Source organism: Bubalus bubalis, chromosome 1 (assembly GCF_019923935.1).
Source record: "Bubalus bubalis isolate 160015118507 breed Murrah chromosome 1, NDDB_SH_1, whole genome shotgun sequence".
In the NCBI taxonomy this organism is placed as follows: Eukaryota; Metazoa; Chordata; class Mammalia; order Artiodactyla; family Bovidae; genus Bubalus; species Bubalus bubalis.
In genome coordinates this window covers 172,588,525-172,610,375 of record NC_059157.1, presented here as the reverse complement: position 1 = coordinate 172,610,375, position 21,851 = coordinate 172,588,525, and the positions used below count along the sequence as shown (strand labels likewise).

The 21,851-nt window shown below is 46.3% G+C and overlaps 1 protein-coding gene across 8 annotated transcripts in view; it reads left to right on the top strand.

Annotated features, from left to right (window-relative positions):
* PXYLP1 (2-phosphoxylose phosphatase 1) overlaps positions 1-21,502 on the top strand; it is an 86,020-nt gene extending 64,518 nt beyond the window's left edge. For all 8 annotated transcript variants that reach the window (XM_025290858.2, XM_045166366.1, XM_044946524.1 and 5 more), the window contains 4 exons: positions 4,519-4,677; positions 5,505-5,631; positions 13,924-14,063; positions 19,144-21,502. In XM_025290858.2, the coding sequence (XP_025146643.1) occupies positions 4,519-4,677; positions 5,505-5,631; positions 13,924-14,063; positions 19,144-20,081 (1,364 nt within the window). In that variant the 3' untranslated portion in view covers positions 20,082-21,502. The remainder of the gene's footprint in view (positions 1-4,518; positions 4,678-5,504; positions 5,632-13,923; positions 14,064-19,143) is intronic.
* The last annotated feature ends 349 nt before the right edge of the window (positions 21,503-21,851 follow it).

Below are 21,851 nucleotides of genomic sequence, written 5' to 3'. Positions count from 1 at the left end.
GGTGCAATGAATAGTAAAGAATCTACCTGCCAGCACAGAAGACACAAGAGATGCAGCTCGGTCCCTGGGCCCAGAAGATCCCTGGAATGGGTAATGACAACCCGCTCCAATATTCTTGCCGGGAAAATGCCATGGGCAGAGAAGCCTGGCAGGCTACAGTCCATAGGGTCACAAAGAGTTGGACATGACTGAGCATGTCTGAGCACAGCACAGCAAACACTCAGCTTATAGCAGTTCCATCAGGCCTTACCCCATGTGCTCTCAAATAAACCAGCAAACTGTGAGGACTCTGGGATGCTTAGGGACCCATGCCCATCTGTCCCAGGGTCACTCATATTATGTCTCCTTAGCTTCGGCTAAGTGCCCCAGATTCAAAGGGAGTGTGCCCACAGGCATGGCCAAGGGGCCAGCACCTGGTACCGCTTAATAAAAGAGCAGAATCAAGGACTGAGGGGTGCCACATGGCTGGAAGGGCTGGGTCATTAACATGCTGCCTTAGGACATGTACTTTTTCCCCCCCTCTTCTTTATTTTATTTTTAAATTAATTTATTTATTTTAATTGGAGGCTAATTATGATATGTACTTTTTATTGTCCTCTTGCTCTGGCACAAATTCTCCCCACCATGGTAAATGACCTTTGGACACTTGAGCTGTGTGTTAGCAGCTCCAGACCTTCCTAACTGTTAGGAAGAAGGTGGGTTTACGACAAACTGAAGGGCTTCTTTGGTGAAGGGCCAACTCTAGCTGTGGTTGTTGTTTCATCATAAATGAAAATATGCTTCTTGAAAAAAAAAGTATCGATATATCTAGACATGATAGAAATATACATGTACTTGTATACATATCAGATCAGATCAGTCGCTCAGTTGTGTCCAACTCTTTGCGACCCCATGAATCGCAGCACGCCAGGCCTCCCTGTCCATCACCAACTCCCGGAGTTCACCCAGACTCACGTCCATTGAGTCAGTGATGCCATCCAGCCATCTCATCCTCTGTCATCCCCTTCTCCTCTTGCCCCCAGTCCCTCCCAGCATCAGAGTCTTTTCCAATGAGTCAACTCTTCGCATCAGGTGGCCAAAGTACTGGAGTTTCAGCTTTAGCATCATTCCCTCCAAAGAAATCCCAGGGCTGATCTCCTTCAGAATGGACTGGTTGGATCTCCTTGCAGTCCAAGGGACTCTCAAGAGTCTTCTTCAACACCACACTTCAAAAGCATGAATTCTTCGGCGCTCAGCCTTCTTCACAGCCCAACTCTCACATCCATACATGACCACAGGAAAAACCATAGCCTTGACTAGACGGACCTTTGTTGGCAAAGTAATGTCTCTGCTTTTCAATATGCTATCTAGGTTGGTCATAACTTTCCTTCCAAGGAGTAAGCATCTTTTAATTTCATGGCTGCAGTCACCATCTGTAGTGATTTTGGAGCCCAGAAAAATAAAGTCTGACACTGTTTCCACTGTTTCCCCATCTATTTCCCATGAAGTGATGGGACCGGATGCCATGATCTTCATTTTCTGAATGTTGAGCTTTAAGCCAACGTTTTCACTCTCCACTTTCACTTTCATCAAGAGGCTTTTGAGTTCCTCTTCACTTTCTGCCATAAGGGTGGTGTCATCTGCATATCTGAGGTTATTGATATTTCTCCCAGCAATCTTGATTCCAGCTTGTGTTTCTTCCAGTCCAGCATTTCTCATGATGTACTCTGCATATAAGTTAAATAAACAGGGTGACAATATACAGCCTCGATGTACTCCTTTTCCTATTTGGAACCAGTCTGTTGTTCCATGTCCAGTACTAACTGTTGCTTCTTGACCTGCATACACATTTCTCAGGAGGCAGGTAAGGTGGTCAGATATTTCCATCTTTTTAAGAATTTTCCACAGTTTGTGGTGATACACACAGTCAAAGGCTTTAGTGTAGTCAGTGAAGCTGAAGTAGATTTTTTTGGAATTCCCTTGCTTTTTCTATGATCCAATGGATGTTGGCAATTTGATCTCTGGTTCTTCTGACTTTTCTGATTTCAACTTTTACATCTGGAAGTTCTCTGTTCACATACTGTTTGAAGCCTAGCTTGAAGGATTTTGAGCATAATCTTGCTAGCATGTGCAATGTGTGCAATTGTATGGTAATTTGAACATTTTTGGGCATTGCTTTTCTTTGGGATTGGAATGAAAACTGACCTTTTCCAGTCCTGTGGCCACTACTGATTTGTTGACATCTTCAATCAAGCACTTTAACAGCATCATCTTTTAGGATTTGAAATAGTTCAACTGGAATTCCATCACCTCTACTAGCTTTGTTTGTAGTCATGGTTCCTAAGGCTCATTTGACTTCACACTCCAGGATGTCTAGCTGTAGGTGAGTGCCAGAGAGGTTATCTGGGTCATTAAGAACATTTTTTTGTACAGTTCTTCTGTGTATTCTTGCTACCTCTTCTTCATCTCCTCTTAATGATTCATGGGCACACCTATTTTCACCTATTTCCTCAGTTGGTGATTCTAAAAATACAGCGATTATTATTATAGGTAGTTCCAAATTCGGAGAAGGCAATGGCACCCTACTCCAGTACTCTTGCCTGGAAAATCCCATGGACGGAGGAGCCTGGAAGACTGCAGTCCATGGGGTTGCTACGAATTGGACACGACTGAGCGACTTCACTTTCACTTTTCACTTTCATGCATTGGAAAAGGAAATGGCAACCCACTCCAGTGTTCTTGCCTGGAGAATCCCAGGGACGGGGGAGCCTGGTGGGCTGCCGTCTATGGGGTCACACAGAGTCAGACACGACTAAAGCAACTTAGCAGCAGCAGCAGTTCCAAATTGGGAACTCTTTGAAAGATTGAGTACTACTAACCTAGGAGATGGACTTACAGCTGCTTGTAAATAATTGATAAAATGTGTGAACCAGGACTCATTTGGTTGAAAGGAACAGAAGCCCACATGAGACTAGCTTAAGTAATAAGCAGACTTTCTTGGCTTACAGAACTGGGACATCGAATAGGCACTTCAGCCACATCTGGACCCAGGGCCCAGAGGATGGATGTCCTCAGATCTTCCTTCCTCTTTCTCTCTGATAATTCTCCTCATTTATTGCTCTGGCCACTGCAGGCAGAGGCTGTCCATGGAGGGACAAATGACTGGGGCAGCCCTGGGTTTCCGTTCTTAGATATCAGTGTCCAGGAGAAAAGGACTCCCCTCCTCTTGTCTGTATTGTACTTGACATTGTGATTGGCAGTTCAGCTGAACCACATGGCAGGGAAGGAGGGGTTCCCCAACAGAAAGAGGGGTGCTGTCTGGACAAGCGTAACAGACTGCTGTGTCCATCCATGACATCCAGCAGATGGGGGTGGGGGAGAACCTGGCCTGGGGACAGATGGGTGAGAGTGAGATGTCTTCTCTCCAGCACATACACCTTGGGCAGTTGCCTCAGCCTTGCCTTGGGTCTGTGGCTCTCTTCACTGTAAAATAGTCTCTTGAGAATTAATAAGCAGATACCCATGCTTGGGCTGAGGGGGCCCCAGAGTGCAAGGCAGATGGTATTAAATGAGATATGACAGACACATGTCTAGCACTTCATAGGCACTAGTAGATAATGGCTTTCCGCCTTAGTATTTACCAGAATTCAAAGGGGGTTCAGAAGGAAGTAATCAGATTGCATGAAGTTAGTAAGTTCTTCCTTCACCACTGTGGGTGAGGCCCCCTCTCTCTGGGTGGCCCACCTGGTGTCACATAGGTAATTATTGACAAGGGGAGGGGGAGGGTGTTGAGAAAGAGGCAGGGCTTGGAGGGGACTCAAGGCTTCCCTGGTAGTCCAGTGGTTAAGAATCCATCTTCCAGTGCAGGAGACATGGGTTTGATCCCTGGTCAGGGAACTAAGATCTCATATGCCACAGAGCAACTAAGCCTGTGTGCCAAAACTAGAGAGTCTGCACACTGCTATGCAGATCCCATGTGCTACAACTAAGACCCAATACAGCCAAATAAATAAGTATTTTTAAAAGATATTTATATATAATTATGGGCTTCCCAGGTGGCTCAGTGGGTAAAGAATCTGCCTGCAGTGCAGGAGACACCGGAGATATGGGTTCAATTCCTAGGTCAGGAAGATCCCCTGGAGGAGGGCACAGCAACCCCCTCCAGTATTCTTGCCTGGAGAATCCCATGGACAGAGAAGCCTGGTGGGCTACAATCCCTAGGTTGCAAAGAGTTGGACATGACTGAAATGACTGAGCACAGCACACATATATAATTATGCCTGATTTGTGTTGTTGTATGGCAGAAAATGGCACAACATTGTCAAGGAGTTTTCCTTCAATTAAAAAATAATTAAAAAAAATTTTTTTAAAGAGTGCTTGAATGGGAAGCTGACATTTTGCTATTGATGCATTGAAGTCCAGCCTAATTCTGAGAGAGAGGTGAATTCCGGTGAAAATCTAGCTGCCCTCTGGGGTCCTCTAGCTGGCATGTGCCCTCCATGATCACATGTTTCCTGACCTACTTTGCTTTCCCTGCAGTCCACCTGATCCCAGTGTTGGCAACCAAGAATGGAGTGACCAGCAAGAATCGAAAGAGAATCATGCCTGACCCAGCAACAGAGCCCCCCGTGATGGACCCGGTATATGAAGCCCTTTTGTACTGCAACATTCCAGGTGTGGCTGAGCGCAGCATGGAAGGTAGGCCGGCTGGGCAGCCTGACATGGTAGCATCTTCACACAGCATCTAAGGAGCTAGACAGCCGGGGCTCCAATCCTACAGTCGCCACTGGGCTGTGCCCTTGAATGAGTTCCCAGGTCTTAGTTTCCTCATCTGTAAAATGGGCATAACAAGTCATCCCTCCTCACAGACAGGGCTGCTGGGACGAGTGAGTAACTGCTTTGAGCAGCATGAGGCACATAAGAAGGCCTCCACAGTTGTTGGCCGTCATCCTGATTTTCTGTGAGAATGAGCAGAAAGGTGGCCTTGAAGGGTTCTAGGGGGTCACCCTCGGCTCAACCCTTTTCCAGGTGGGCTCTCTCAGGGCTTAGAACTCCCAAATCATACCCTGATGTTGTCTGACATTAAAGATGTAGGAAAATATGATTTCTCTGTTGACTTCTGCTTTTCTGAAAGTATATCAAAGAAGATGTTGAGTATTTATCTCTTTTTGCCCAGTCTTGTTTCATAAGAGAAAGACTTAAAACAGAAGTCATGGTTTCCGGTACTTCCATGGGCCTCCCCCTAGTCTGTGGATGTGAGTGAGGCTACCTGAGCAGTCTTGCCCCTACTTCACTGATCTCAGCCCCCCAGCCACACCCCAAAGCCTCCCTGTGAGTGCTGGGACTCTGGAGCATAAGCAGCCTTCTTACATTCCTCTGCCCTTCCTTGTGAGGGAGTCAGAGGGCCCCCCTCGCTCCAACCCAGCATGGCACCCTTCCACCATGGTCACCCCTCCCGGCCTCTGCGAGCTGAAAGGATAGACTGTTGCTGAGTGACAACCAGGCAACGTGCTTTTCTCACGCAGGCCATGCTCCACATCATTTTAAGCTGGTCTCTGTGCACGTGTTCATTCGACACGGGGACAGGTACCCACTGTACGCCATTCCCAAAACGAAGCGCCCGGAAATTGACTGCACTCTGGTGGCTAACAGGTAAATCGCACTTTTCTTAAAAGTCATTGAAAAGAATCTCTTTTCAGATCAAAAGAGTGACTGGAAAACTATTCAAAACAGGATGACAGGGTGGGGAGTGGCCTGCGTACATCCAGTGAGTAGTTTGCCAGGATTTGGATCTTCAGCACGATCCTGCAGGGTAATCCCATCTCACAGTTGAGAGGACAGAGGCCCAGAGAGGTGAGAACACCTGTCTGAGGCCACACAGCAGATAAACTGAGATTTGAGCCCTGGCCAGTCTGCTATCTACAGTCTCCCTTCCTGCTGTTGTTTAGTTTAAGAAACAGTTGAGACATGGTGCAGTGAGCACTGGGCCAGGAGTCCTCAGCCCCTGGAGTGGCTGTTCCACTCAGGGCTGCAGGTATGTCCCTTACTCTCTCTGGGTCTCAGCATTCTGTTTCTGAAATGGGGATTATGCTGCTGACCATGCAGAGTTGGGGTGAGGAGTAAATGGGATGAGAAGGCTGACTATCACCAGCTGCAAAGTCATTTACAGGGAAAGCATTACGTCAGGCTTTTCATTCTTCACAGGAGAGACAACCTGCTGTTGGATGACAGCCTTTAGGATGAAAAATACTTGAAAAGAGAGTAGAAGTGTGCCTGTGGAAATGGCATGGCTCTAAAGTGAGAGGCACAGTTAGCAGTAAAGCAATGGGCCAGGCCTCAGCAGGTGTGTTGGGATCTCACTATCTCCCAGGCAGAGTTTACTGAATGAAGGGAGGAGACGGGGAAGTACTCCGTGGGGAAGATGTTATGGTGATGGAATGCTGGATGGGTACCAGCCTGGTGGAACCATTGCCTCCCAGCAGCCAGGGCTGTCCATTCACAGTGGACTGCAGTGTGAACCCAGGAGTTCCAGGCTAACCCTTTGCATCTCAGCCTTCTTATTGTCTGATATCACAGGAAAGATGAAGTGAATCATTTTATGTAAAAACATCATGAAATACCACATGACCCTAGACTTTCATTTCCTGCTGGAGGTCACAAAGCTCGAAGCCTAGGAATTTGTGTCTTCTTTTCTATGTTCAACAAGCATGGATGCATGTCCTCATGTCCCACAGCCTGGAAAACCTCCTGGGTGGAGTCCAGCCCTTGTGCAGTCATTGGCTTTCTTCCTCATCTCTAGCCCTCTGTGGAGCCTTTCTGCTGGGACCCTCTGCCTCTGCCCACCACTGCCTGCCGGCTCTTCACCCTTCAGGCCTTTGCATCTGTGGTTTGGCTTGCTGGTCCCCTCCTATAGCTCCTCCAAGACCCTCTGAGATGGCACCCTTCCAGGAAACCTCTCCCACTGCATTAGGGGGTCTTCTCTGCTTGTATCAGGCACCACCACTGTCTCACTCAACCTGAAAAGAGGGATGTACAGGAAGGGCCTCAGAACAAAATATTTAATGACCAGACCTTAACTAGCCTTACGTTTAGGGCAGGGATAGAGGCCACTTGCTGTGCTGGATGTTCACCCTTTAGTTACTGGGCTGGAGCATCCAGGGTGATGGGAAGGCGGCTAGAGGAAGTGGCTTCTCTCCTTCGGCACAGCAGAGGTTCAGTGTGTTAACAGCTGACTCAGTCTTGTCATTGTACAGGACTTTGAACAACCCAGGGACAGATGGACTAGTGGGCCTCTGAGCTGGCTGGACCCAGATCAGCCTCACAGGCTTTGTGGGAGGTATCCTGGTCGAGTGGGCAGCTCTTAGCTTCTGCTCACCTTTCTCGGGCTGGGCTTCAGATTCTCGGGTGGGACAATGGGTCAGCACCCAGGTCAATCAGCTGATGCTGGAAGGCCCCTGGGCACCCTGAGGGCTCTGGGGGCCGTCTGGCTATTCCCAGGGAAGGAGCCCACTTGGCAGGGCCACTGGGCAGCAGGCTAGCCTCCTCCCTACCATCAGGCTTTCCTCCCAGCATCCTTGTTTCTGCCCTCCCACACCACTTGGCTCTGCAGGGCATTGGGCCTTACTCATTCTATATCACTGGTGCCCAGCCCAAGCCTGGTTGTTGGACTGGATTGGTTGCAGAATGAATTCAGGAGCCCAATAAGAATCACTGGTCATCATTGCCTCTCATGTGTCTATCGTAGTAGATTTGAGCCTCGGCTGTGAAATCCTGGTGAGGTCTAACTGTGGTGATGCAGAAAAGCGCAGAACCTGGTCCCCGCTGAGAATTTGAGCAATGGTGTTTCATTCACTGCAGCAGCCTGGAGTCTCTCAGGCCTGGCCTTTTCTCCTCTCCGAGTGGCTGTGGTCACAAGGCCAGGTCAGGCCCCAGGGCCCCTCGTTCTGCCACGGGGATGGCAGGACCCGTGACGAGGCCACTTCTGCAGTTGCCACCTGAGCAGCGCAGTTTCCAGGAGCCAGCTGCCCCAGCCACCTCTGCGTCATTTCCTTTGGTCTTGACTTTTTGGCCTAGTTCTGCTACTTTAGTCCACATTCTGTATTTTTAGGAGCTACTTTCAGTCTTTTCTAGAGAGTGGATAGAATGTGTGCTGTGTGTATGCTTAGTCACTCAGTCGTGTCCAACTCTGGGTGACCCTGTGGACTGTTGCCCACCAGGCTCCTCTGTCCGTGGGGTTTTCCAGGCAAGAATACTGGAGTGGGTTGCTGTTTCCTTCTCCAGGGGATCTTCCTGACCCAGGGATTGAACCTGCATCTCTCTCTTGTGTCTCAAACATTGCAGGCAGGCTCTTTACCCACTGAGCCATCAGGGAAGGTCTCTTTTAGTCCACATTCTGTATTTTTAGGAGCTACTTTCAATCTTTTCTAGAAAGTGGGTAGAATATACATGTTTAATTAATTAATGGCATTTAATGAATTCCATCTTTTATAACAATAAATGTTGACTTGTCATTATAAACACACATTTAGCGTAAGAGTGAGGAGGTGTTCCAGCAAAGGGGACCCACTCTGGGACTCTTCGTCCCCTGGGACTGTGGATCTGGGTCACCTGCTGGGCCTGCTGCGTTCCCAGGTGCCAGTTCATCTTCATGAATTATTAATTGTATAGCCTCCTCTGAGGCAGAGCATTCTGAAGTGCGCCCTTTACTCCCATCTGGTGAAGGAGACTTCTGGGCTGACAGGTGGGGGTGCACTGAGCTGAAACAGCAGGGGCCAGACACCCCGATGTTTCCCTTTACAAGGACACCTCCCGTGACTCTCAGAGTCTTTATAGTGGAAGCTGCCTCTTCATGAGTAGTTGTGGGGCTCAGGAACATTGTCCCGCAGGGAGGTGGAGGTCGATTTGAGAGGTTAGCATGTAGACAGTAGCTGAAGCTGTGGGCTTGAATGGTATCACACACAGAGCCTGTGGGGTGAGGAATGGGCCGAAAACAGAGCCCTGAGAGCACCAGCCAATTATAGCACAGAGAGAAAGAAGGGTCCCTGAAGGAGATAGAGAAGTTGCAAACAGGAAGAAGGTAAGAGAGTGATGTTATAAGAGCTGAGGAAGGAGAGTTTCAGGAAGGGGGAGTGGGGAGGGTAATCACATCAAGTAGAGCAAAAAGGCCCAGAAAACCAAAGACTGAGAAAAGTATATTAAGTTTATTTTACTTTATTAATAATATAAAATAATAAATTCTTTAATTGGCATAAACTGTAAAAATCTGTGGCATGAACTTGATCTGGTTTCCAGCCATGCAAGCTTTTTTGAATTGCTTTTTTGAATAAACAGTGTCACTGGTCTTATACGTCTCTCTGCTTGTCTAACTAGTCTGTGCAGAACTCAATAATTGCTCAAATGATGGCTAAAGCACAATACATTTTCTTATATATGTGTGGATTAGCCTTAGGGCTTCTGTCTAGAGCTTTGTGTAATAAATAGGCGTGAAAATGTATATAAAATGTAAATAAGAACTCTGAAGCAAATAGTTTGAAGGCTTAAGATGGTAGCACTGCAGGCTCTTTCTGTTTTCAGAGTGAAAGTAGATTTCCAATGAGAATACAATAACATGGGTATTTCCTGAAGAAAAATTCCTCAGCACAGATACAGTCGTTTCTGTGCATGCTGTTATAATAAGGAGAACCAAGGAGAATTCTCCGATGGGCCAGTGGTTAGGACTCAGTGCTTTCACTGCCATGGGCCCAGGTTCGGTCCCTGGTCAGATAACTAAGGTCCTGCAAGCTGTGTAGCATGGCCAAAAAATAAAAATACAGGCAGCCCTCTACATATGAACCTTTAAGTTTTGAATTTTTGAAGACGTGAACATGTGTTCGCATGTCCAGTCGTGTAAGTTCGTTCACATGTCTGCCGTACATTGTCATGTGTGTGCAACCTATACAAGTTGTGCTTTTGTGTACTTTACTATATAGAGCACAGTAGTTCAGTAGCTTTATTTCAAGCCCAGGATGTCTGGAATCAAGTATAAAAGCTGTGGTGACTTAGCTGGTACTTATCTTACTTTTCAAGGTACTGTATGGTAAGATTAAAAGTGTTTATTTTTTGCATTTGTTTTTATGTATTATTTGTGTGAAAAGTATTAGAACCTATTACAGTACACTACTCTATAGCTGATTGTGTTAGTTGACTTCTTAGGCTAACTGTTGGGCTTATGAATGTGCTATCAGACTAGAACTCATTCGTATGTAGGGGACTTACTGTAAAAAATAAAAAGGGGAGCCAGGAATGCCTTGCCTTAAATAACAGAAGTTTATCTCTTGCATGAAGGTCTGAGATGAGTATTCTAGGTTGTATAATTTTACTTGATCATCCAGGGCCCCAGGTTCCTTCCAGGTTGTTGCTCCTGCCATGCCCTAGGGATGTGTACTTGACTGAACCTGGGTTGCAGGAGTGCCTGAATCATGGCCAGAGGGAAGGAAGAGAGAGTGAAGGGGGCACACCCATGATCTGAAAGCCTAAACACAGATTGGCATACATCCTTCCATTCCACTGGCAAATACTTAGTCATGTGACTCTACTTACCGCTAGGGTCTCAAAAATGGGATCTAACCAAGTTCCCAAGAAGCAGAGAATGGTTTTTAGTATCTAACTGTTAAAGAAAAACCAGAGCTGAAGAGCAGATAAAGCATTAAAAACAGATCTTATTGAGGAGTTAATACAATAGGGATAGAACTGAGCTCAGTTCCAGATACAGCATAGACAAGGGGGGCTTTTTAGCCAAGGAGCAGGGTGGGGGGGTCAATGGAGGGAGAGTTACTGTGAGGACACATCAGGGTGAAGGGGTCCCAGTTAACTGACTCCACAGGATTCCTGATGAAAGCAGACCCGGGTGATCAGATACCACTGGGGTTGAGGAATTTGATCAGGTATCAAGGGTGATCAGATACCAAGAGTGGGAGATTCTGGGCTTCCCTAGTGGTCCACTGGTAAATAATCTGCCTGCTGATACAGGAGACATGGGTTTGATCCCTGATCAGGGAACTAAGATCCCACATGCCTCAGGGCAACTAAGCCCATGCACCACAACTACTGAGCCTGTGTATCTGGAGCCTGTGCTCTGCAACAAGAGAAGTCACCTTAAAGAGAAGCCCTCACACTGTAACTAGAGAAAAGCCTGCATAGCAACAAAGACCCAGCACAGCAAAAAAAAGAGTGTGAGATTCTGGCTAAACTGACTTTAGCAGGATTTTTGCTACAAATGGGCAATGCAAAGACAGGTATAAATCCAAAGATCAAGGCCTGGTTGGGAAGAGGGTTCAGAGAAGACTAAAATTTGACCAAAGAGAGTCTGTCATATAAGTAAGGCTCACTTACAACTACCTTTATTTTTAATATTTCCATCGAAATCTGGATATTTTAATAAACCATGGGAACTTTCTATATTCATTGCTACAGATTATAGAAAGCTTGGACTTTTCTTGAAGCATCTAAGTGTGGGGCACTTCCCAGTTGAATTCATTTACATGTGTTTTTGAGGTATCTACTGTGTGCTAGGGACCCTCTCACTCCAGGTATGGAGCAGTATATGAGGTGGGAAGAACTGATCTTGGGAGGCTGTGGGATGGCCTCGGCTGTGATGGCTTGAAGCAGGAATCTCAGTTCCCCTACCAGGGTTTGAACCTAGGCTGCTGTGCTCCCTAGTTCTTGTCTGCTTTGAAGAAAGAATTCAGCAAAGAGATGAAAAGTAGTGAGATAACTAAAATGTTTATTAAGAGAGCATATATGTGCAGAGGAAGCATGGGCTGGCTCAGAGAGAGAGAGTCCTGTGCTTTTGGAGGCAGTTCCTCCGGGTTTCCTCTGGCCGGTCATCTTGCTTTGCCTGGCTTTAAGTCCATAATTGGTCTGGCTAAAGGCCCTCCCGTGTGTGCACGTGCATCTTTTAGCCAGGATAGATTCCAGTGCAGAGGTCTCAGGGAATTTGACAGAACATATTATGGTCTAGCACCCCCTCTCCTAAGGATCCGTTCTTTGCATGCATAGTTTGGGGGTCTCTGAACTCAAGAAAGAGAAATATGTGGTCTCTTTATCTTTTATCCAAGCAGGACTCCGCTTCCTCTTGCTCCTGCTTTATCTTTACCTTGAAATATCTGTCCTCAGGAGACAGATTATAGCTGCTCAGTCTGGGGCCCATATATCTCCTGCCTCAGGACCTGATCATTCAGGTCCAGGACAGGCCCAAGGACTCAGGTTACCTGGTCCTCTTCCTGATTAAAAGACTCAGTCTTTTGTTATATTATCCATAAGTGAAGTTTTTCTTTCATGAATTGTCATTTTTCCATATCAAAAATAGGTTTCCATGAATACAGTTAGATATTAAAGCATCATTAAGCAATCAGATTCCCTGAAAACCTGGGACCTCCCAGCAAACACTTTCAGTGGGGAAATTTCATTTCTAAAATTGGTAGCAAAGCTTTCTTGGATCCTCAGACATCACCAACCTGAAATAATGGCCTGGAGCAGAATATCTGACTCCTGTTGATAGATAGCCTTTGTTTATGTGGATTCGTTTCGGCAGCCTCATTATCAGTCTGGACATTTTACTTCCCAGTTTGCAAATATATATGTGTTTCAGCCTCAGGGAAAATAACATCCTCTGTTTTTATGGAAAGCCATAATGTCTTGTAGCAATACAGGATGATTTATTAGACTATATACTGTATGTCAGGATTAGCATTCTCTAAAACATATTTTTGTAATGGGGTTTTTTTTTAGCTTTATGTTTTCAAAAGATAATAAACCCATTCTGGCAGCCATTGTAAAAGCATTGCCAAAGTTAATTAGGTTTTCAGACAGCAGGGGTCTGCCATTAAACAATTTATCTTTGCTTATTTTCATGCTGCTTTAGTTTAGTTGGGAACTACTCTATCTGTCCACCTCTGTTCAGCTGGACAATGTATAAACAGTCATAGGCCATTTCATTATTCAAGGGAAAGGTGTGTATATTCATAGATCATTTCATTATTCAGAGAAAATGTATGTATATATTCATAGGTCATTTCATTATTCAGAGAAATTGTGTATTTGTGATTAGACTGATAAATCTTGATTTACCACATGTGACTTCATGGCAGAAATATAAATAATATAAATTTCATAAGATCTCATACATAACCTGTTTTTTTCCCACTCTTCATTTTCACCCCACATGCAGTGAGATACCATATGTGCAAAATGCATAGTGAGCTGTAGAGATATGGGTTATCCTGATCAGTTAATTTTCTTCACAAGAGATTTTTCCAGAGGTCACGTAAGTTAAGGATTAAAGGTTACCCCAGTGAAAGCTGGGTGACCTTTTCTAGGAGGAAGAGGCAGCATGTGGAAAGTCTTGGAAGGGTACAAGAACAAGTGTGGGGTACAGAAGGCAGATGCTATGTGTGGCCAGAGAACAGCACTGGGGAGCCCTGGGCCTCAGAGTCAGGCAGGGCCAAAGTAGGCTAATGGGCTCCTTTCCAAGGAGCCAAAACCTACTCAGGGATGCAGGGATAGGAGAGAGGAGCAGAGCAGCCCAGGAGGGCACATGGGCAAGGGCAGGGGAGGGAGAAATCGAGGATGACTGCCAACCTAGGCTTGGCTGCCTGGTAAGGTCAGTGGCCTCCTGGAGAGGGAAACAGGAGCAGTGCGGGCTGGGGAACAGAGTGCATGAGGTCAGCGCTAACCCCCACAGGGCTTGAGAAGATGGGCACTCGGAGATGGCAGGGGCTCAGGCTGGCCTTACGGAGTCGGGGGTTTATATGTAGGTGTCAGCAGGCGAGTAATCGTGAGCTGGGAATGTACTATTATTGCAGGTGAGAAAGGGCAAGGCTCACTTGGGATACTGCTTGTTGCAGGTGAAATCGTTGTGGACTTTTTCAGAGCACATTGACCGCTAACTCTGTGTTGTTTCTTTAGGAAGCCGTATCACTCTAAACTGGAGGCTTTTGTGAATCACATGTCAAAAGGACCTGGAGCCTCTTTTGAAAGCCCCTTGCACTCGCTGCCTCTTTACTCCAGTCACCAGCTGTGTGAGATGGGAGAGCTCACGCAGACAGGTCAGTACATCGACCATTCTTCCACTTACTCTTCCACCCACTCCCGTGTGTGGTGGACGCGAGCAGCGGGGCCTCGGGTGAGACGCTGTGGGTGTGGGGGTGAGTCAGCACGAGTACCTGAAGCAGCTGTGAGCCCACCAAGGTATCTCATTAAACATTTCTTTTTAAAAATATATTTATTATTTTTGGTTGCACTGGGTCTTCACTGCTGTGTGCAGGCTTTCTCTAGTTGCAACAAGTGGGGGCTACTCTTCATTGCACTGCACTGGCTTCTCATTTCAGTGACTTTTCTCATGTGTGGGCTCAGCAGTTGTGGAGCACAGGCTTAGTTGATCTAAGGCATGTGGGATCTTCCCTGATCAAACAAGGGTCAAACCCATGTCCCCTGCTTTGGTAGGTGGATTCCTATCCACTGCTCCAACCAGGGAAGTCCCATCTGATCTCTAAATATTAAAAATAGCCTTTTCTCTTATTATTAAAAATATATATATTCATGGAAGAGAAAGTAGGAATGACAATTAGGCAAAAGGAAGACGAATCTAAAGCACTCATAATCTCACCAAAGAATTAATAACCATTAGTGTTAATATCCGGAGAAGGCAATGGCACCCACTCCAGTACTTTTGCCTGGAAAATCCCATGGATGGAGGAACCTGGTACCTTGTAGTCCATGGGGTCACTAAGAGTCGGATACGACTGAACAACTTCACTTTCACTTTTCACTTTCATGCATTGGAGGAGGAAATGGCAACCCACTCCAGTGTTCTTGCCTGGAGAATCCCAGGGACGGGGGAGCCTGGTGGGCTGCCGTCTATGGGGTCGCACAGAGTCAGACACGACTGAAGCGACTTAGCAGCAGCAGCAGCAGCAGTGTTAATATCTGTATGCAGTCATGGGTATACACACACACACACTCACACTCATTCTCACAGGTTGTATCTTCCTGAGCACTATTTTGTAGCCCACTTTTTCACTTAATAATGTATTGTGATAATCTTTCTCTACCAATATGTGTTCATCAACAACATAATTTTTGATAGCTGCATATTCTTCCACTATGGATAGGCCATGATGTATGTAACCAGTCCCATGTTCTTAGATACTTAGAACAAAACAGCTAAAAGGTTTTAGTGCCCCAGATCTGAGGGACATGCATATGGTAGAGCCCCACCACACATGGAGCCTGCAAGTGTGTTCCTCACAAAAGCCGTCTCTCCCTCTGCGGCCCTGCTCATACGACTGTGCAGCCAGTACACTGTCGGCATAGGTTGGTGAGTTAACTGTGAGTTGGCATGAGAAAGAACTGGTGCCCCCGAGAGGTTCCAGCTTCCTATGTCTTCAGTATGAGACCTCAGAGGACCTTTGTGTGGTCACTGCTCTTTCTGGAGGAATCAGGATGACCTATAGGCCATATTCTGTTTCTTGATCCACCAGCATCTTAGGACCTCAGCTTTGATGGAAAGAAGGTCCATCAAACCCCACTGGTTTCCCCATGTTTTGAAAGCTATTATTATGGGGGAGAATGATAGTAAGTGACCAAGTGGGTTAAGATGAAGGCTCTGGAGGACTAGCCTTGAACAAGGAGTTTTGTCAAAAGCTTTTGCTAATTAGTTCCACGTGTGCAAGCTCTGCATTAGTTTAAAACAGGAGTCCTGGGATTTCCCTTGTGGTCCATGGCTAAGACTCTGTGCTCCCAATGCAGGGGGCCCGGGTTCAGTCCCTGAACAGGGAACTCTATCCCACAGGCCACAACTGAAGCTCTTGTATGCTGCAGCTAAGACCTGGAGCAGCCAAATGAATAAATATTTAAAAAACAAATAAATAAAAATAGAGGAGTCCTTCTCCTACCAGAACCAGAGCCCCCTTTTATTAACAAGTATTTTGTGGTGCTCCCTGAACTATCCCAAAGTGAAATTCAAATATAACCGTTCTATATACATAATTTTACAAAACAGTTATATCAGGTATCCTACCTGTAATATGAAGTAGAAACAAAAGGAAATGATTTTATTATGTAATTGTATATATCTCAGTATAAATGTTTGAGCACACCTTTGTTAGAAAAGAGAATGAAGTAATCAATTGCTTGCACGTAAGTGTAGATGGGTGTGGTGACAGCCACAGATGCAGACTCATCAAAGGATGTGCATTGATGACTCTTAATACCCCGTATATCAGGACATGATTTATTTGACAAATGTGATCAAGACAAAAGACAGATGTCCCTTAATTTATTTCTGGAAAATTCAGTAGATGTTAATGTTATGCAAAAATGGTTTTATGTCTGTAGACACAAAAAAACAGTTTTGAAATTGAAGTATTAAAACTTCAAGGATTAAAGTATTAAAACCTGAAGGATTTTCACATATGGGAATGTCTTGTACCTTCAAAAGTTATTCGGAACAGAGAACAGTTCCTTGTGAAGACTGTCCAGCCCTTGGCCCCCACCCACAAGGGGTCAGCAATGTTCCTCCCGGTGTTAGTGTGACAACCCAAACCCTCCCTGAGGGCAGAACTGTGCTTGCTAAGAACCACTGGTGGTGAGTAGCAGAAACCAACTCAAGCCAAAAAGAAAAAAAAGGACATTTATTATAAAGACTGAGGATGACTCACAGACTCTAAGGGCAAGAATATGACTAGGCCTCCAGAGACTGGTCCCAGCGATAACAAAGCTGTCTGTCCCTGCTGCTATGGTTTTGCTATGTGTCTGTCAATGGAGACAGTCCTGGCCACGTGTCAAGATGAACTTACACGTTCACGTTCGTGAGAGAATCCGATGGCATCCTTGAGGGTCAGTGTCCATCAGCTGGCTGGGAGGGCAGGGTAATTGGATCAAGTAGTTTACTCATTCCCATCTTTCTTTCCAATTGACCTATTATCATCAGTGTTTTTCAAATTAGCCTTGCCCTAGAAATCTTATTTGTGGTAGTTTGCTCCTATTCCCTTGGTCTCTTTTAATGGTCATTTTTATCTATTTGAAATTTTGCATCGCTGTTGGAATAATCATTTATAAGTGGCACACTTTGGGGACCTCACAGGAACCATGTAAGATGCAGTTGGTCATTAGTGTCTACTCTGTCCCAGGTGCTTTAGCAGCTGCCGTGTGTAGGGCAGGAGGGCCACTGGATGGCACGGCGCATGGAGGCCCCTGAGGGTGCTGCTGCCAGCTGCGGGTGCTTACAGAATAAACACACGCTTTGGAGTAGACAGAGCTATGAAGTGGGGCATGTAACATATTCCCGACAGAGCTGGTGGCCGGTTGCATTTGACAGTGTGTGTAAAGCGCTGAGCACAGTTCTAGCACATGCTAGGCTCAGCAAATGCAGCGAATGCCACAGAAGTCCAGCAGCCTGTGTGAACAGGAGGGAATGATTAATTCCACCTGGGGGTGAAAGAGAAGGCCAGAAAAGAAATTATAGTATTGGAGTCAGGATGAGGAAGGATTTCACTGGGAAGAGAAAGGGAAGGACATGAGCTGGGTTGTGAAGATGCAAGTTGTGTTTGGAGAGAAGGAGACACCCTGAGTGGGTAATATTTTGGCGTGAACATGTAGGGAGGAGGTGATGTGAGCCGGGACTAAGAGCACAGGTTGGGCCCACATGGGAGCTGGAGTTCTGGCTCGGCCACATCTTAACTGTGAATGGCTTGGGCCTCAGTTTCCTTCTGCTTTCTTTGTTGTTTTTTTGTGAAGATTAAAGGAGAAAGGTCTGGTGGCCTTTCATAGGTGGCCTCAGAATGCAGGGTAGGCCCAGAAGGAACTGGGGGCTGACACAGATTCTGGGTGTTGGCCCCTCTGTGCAAGTCATTTGGAAATGCTAAGACCTGTCCCAGCCCAGATCTCTGAGGGGACTCGGCTCTCAATACTCTTCATTCGGAGTAGGATCTAGATAGCCTTCATGTTTTTTTTTCCCCCCTGAGCTGTTCCCCTTCCTGGGCTAACACTGTTCCCTCTGTCCCACACATTTCAGCCTGAAGTTGTCTTGTCTTTTTGGCTGGGCTTTTCAGACCAGTTGAGCATCTGAATAAGTGGTACCACTGGTCACAGGGCCTGCCCGTGGTTTACACTCAGGGAACTCCGATCTCACACTGAAAGGCCATCCCAACATCCTGTTGGCTGGAGAGTGAGCTTGCTCTTATCTTGGATTGCCTTCTCCTACTTGAAGATAAGGCTTTTTCAGTGTTTGTTTTTTGTTTTTTGTTTTTATTGTACTGTGGCATAGTTCCTGTGTGTAGTTCAAAACTGTAACTACTAAAGGGAAACTTAAAATTCATGCTGCTACCCACGTTCTATTACCACCCCCCATTTCTGTGCCCCTGTCACCCCCAGATAATCATCATGCACCTTTCCAAAGTTTCTTTATACAAAACACAGGCAGCTGCCTACATAACGTTCTTATTTTTCCCCTCACTTTAAAAGGAGCATAGTAAACACACTGTTCTACAATTTGCTCTCTTTTTTCCCCCCAAATATTCCATCTAGGTACCTGGGAGATCATTCCATATCTGTGCAGGGAGAATATCCTTGCTCATGGGCAGGTAAAGGGCAGGACTGGGCAGAATGGACCCAGAAGGTGAGCAGAGAGCCTTGGGCTGGGAGAATAGGGAGTATGGCATGAAGAAGGGAACTGGGCAGCCAGGATTTGACTTGTTCTCCTTGCCTGGCTGATTTCTGTGAGCTCCCAGGCACTCTGAGGAGATTTGTCCCTGGGCAGGAGGGAGAAAGCTCTCCTTAAGCTCTGTTACCTCCCGCACCTCCACCAGCAGGCTGGTCTTACCTCTGAGCCCCACCAGTCACAGCCCTCCTCCAGAGGAGGGATTGAGGCAGACAGATGCTCCCTGTACTCCCTGGAAAGGCGTGGGTCCAGAAGACAGGGCCCCACTCTGCTCATCCCTTTGTGCGTAATCCCTTCACATGCTGGTGGGAGCCCCTTCTGGAGGGTCCCTTGCAGCAGGGGCCAGGCTTGAGGATGTAACCATACAGTGTCTGAAGCCTTCCAGCATTGGGCGCGCCTCAATTCCCCTGGCTGTCCCTTTCACTGAGCTGGTAGTGAGGCAAGCATGTGGCGCTCTTGTGTTTCAGGGGTCGTGCAGCACCTGCAGAATGGCCAGCTGCTGAGGGACATCTACCTGAAGAAACACAAGCTCCTGCCGAGTGACTGGGCTGCAGAGCAGCTTCACTTAGAGACCACTGGCAAGAGCCGGACGCTGCAGAGTGGGCTGGCTCTGCTCTATGGCTTTCTGCCAGATTTTGACTGGAAGAAGGTTTATTTCAGGCACCAGCCCAGTGCTCTGTTCTGCTCTGGGAACTGCTATTGCCCACTGAGGAACCAGTACCTGGAGAAGGAGCAGCGTCGGCAGTACCTATTACGTTTGAATAACAGGCAGCTGGAAAGGACCTACGAGGAGATGGCCCGGATCGTGGACATCCCCACCAAGCAGCTCCGGGCTGCCAACCCCATAGACTCCCTGCTCTGCCTCTTCTGCCACAATGTCAGCTTCCCCTGCACCAAGAACGGCTGTATCACCATGGACCACTTCAAGGTGATCAAGACGCATCAGATAGAGGATGAAAGAGAGAGGCAGGAGAAGAAGCTGTACCTGGGGTACGCGCTCCTGGGCGCCCACCCGATCCTGAACCAAACTGTCAGCCGTATGCAGCACACAGCAGAGGGCAAGAAGGAGGCGCTCTTCACTCTCTACTCTGCTCATGATGTTACTCTGGCCCCGATTCTCAGTGCCTTGGGCCTTACAGGAGCCAGATTCCCACGGTTTGCAGCCAGGTTGGTCTTTGAGCTCTGGCAGGACAGGGAGAAACCCCGTGAACACTCCGTCCGGATCCTCTATGATGGTGTTGACATCACGTTCTACACTTCATTCTGCCAGGACTACCACAGGCGGTTTCCCAAGCCCATGTGTCCCCTTGAAAATTTAGTCCGCTTCATCAAAAAGGACATGTTTGTGGCCCTGGGTGGTGGTAGTACCAATTATTATGAAGCATGTCACAGGGAAGGATTCTAAAGGTACACAATGCAGCGCTGAGAATCCGTGCCAATTCAAAAGGATGGGGAAGGTCCACTTCTAGTTCTGTCGGCTGCTAAAGTTACAAGGTGGTTTTTAAAGGCCAGAAATCATGCTTGGGGCCCACGTGGATTTGGGGTTGAACAGGGAGTATGTTACTGTAATTAGGTACGTGAGTAACTTGAGACACAGTGGTCAGTTCACAGAGAAAGGAAGGTACTTTATTCCAGCTAGACTTTACTTGGATGCCAGAATAATATTTCAGTGCCCAAAGCTGCCATTTCAAATGTATATTCTTTTGATCTGCCTTGGTACTGTGTGATGGAATCAGCAAACCTCAGCCAAAGCTCCTCTTCATCTGGGACAACCTCACTTTGTCTTTGTTCAGTGAATGGTTTCCTGAAGTGATTCATTTAAAACAGGGGTGGGCAAACTTTTTCCGTAAAGGGCCAGATAGTAAATACTATAGACTCTGGACCAAAAGGCCACCTATAGCGCCTGTCGCAGCAGCTCGACGCTGCTCTTGTAACATGAAAGCAACCACAGATGACCCATGGATGAGTTAAGCATGGCTGTCACAGGCCACACAAAAGAGGCAGTGGGCCAGCTGTGGCCTGAGGGCTGTAGTTTGCTGACCCCCATTCTAAGAACCAGGCTGCACTACCATTGCGCGTTCAGCACTTTTTGAGAGAACCAGTTGAATACCCAGAATTATTCAGTGGTGCCTCCAGTAACTTCTGCTAGAAACACAGAATCTGGTCTGTATCTGACATTATCACAAAACTTGAGGGGAAACAAACATTGAATCAGAATGAATCATAAAAAAATTTCCAGAATAATACTTGATGTTCATGATGATTGTGGTATAAGATAGTTTCGAGTATGTCTTCGATATTTGTCTGCTGTAGTCTATTTGCTGTACATGCTGAAATTTTTGTATTCCATTTAGTATTTTTATAGTCTAGGGAAATATTTTCTAAGACCAGTTTTAGATGTGCTCTTATTCCTATGAAATATTCAATTTACTGTATCTGCTTGGTGGTTAGAAGGGAACTAGAAGCTGAATTCAGGCACTTTCTCCCAATAAAGCTAATGATGGCTCATTCCCTTTGACAAGCAGTAGAATTGGATCAATTTTTAAACCATTTTCGTCAGTTTCAAATGGTAAATTCAAATTGATTTTTAAATAAGTTTTTGGAAGAACTTTGTTACTAGATAGTTAAATAATCTTTATAAGGTATTTTATATATTAGAAGCAATTATAATTAAATGTGATTTCTGCCTAAAATGGTGCTAGTTCTGTGCAAAGAAATGTAAAGTGAGATTCTCCAATGTCGTTGCCATTCCAGCCTTTTTTGTCTGTTTTTGTCCAGTGTTTCATTTGAATACATCTGTTTCTATTAATAAATTTTTGAAGAATACTCATACATGTAACTCATGGTTTGTACCTATAAGTCACTGTTTCTTTTCAAGTGAGTTTTGTTTTATCTTAAATAAAAGCATTTTAAATTAGAAAACTCTACAGTACACATGGGGAAGGGAGGCCCAGTGTGACTAGCAACGGGCCAAGCTGGGCCTGCTAGGGTGACCAGAAGGAACAGAGTCCTGCCCTGGGCCACAGAGGGGCTACAGCTTCCTTCTCTGACAGGAGCATCAGGACTTGGTGGTCAAGGGTGTGTCACAGCTGGTGGCCCTGGACTGGGTGACAATTTATCTCAAAGTCTTCTTTTATTGCTGAAAATCATGTGTTGTCGTCCAGTCAGTAAGTCG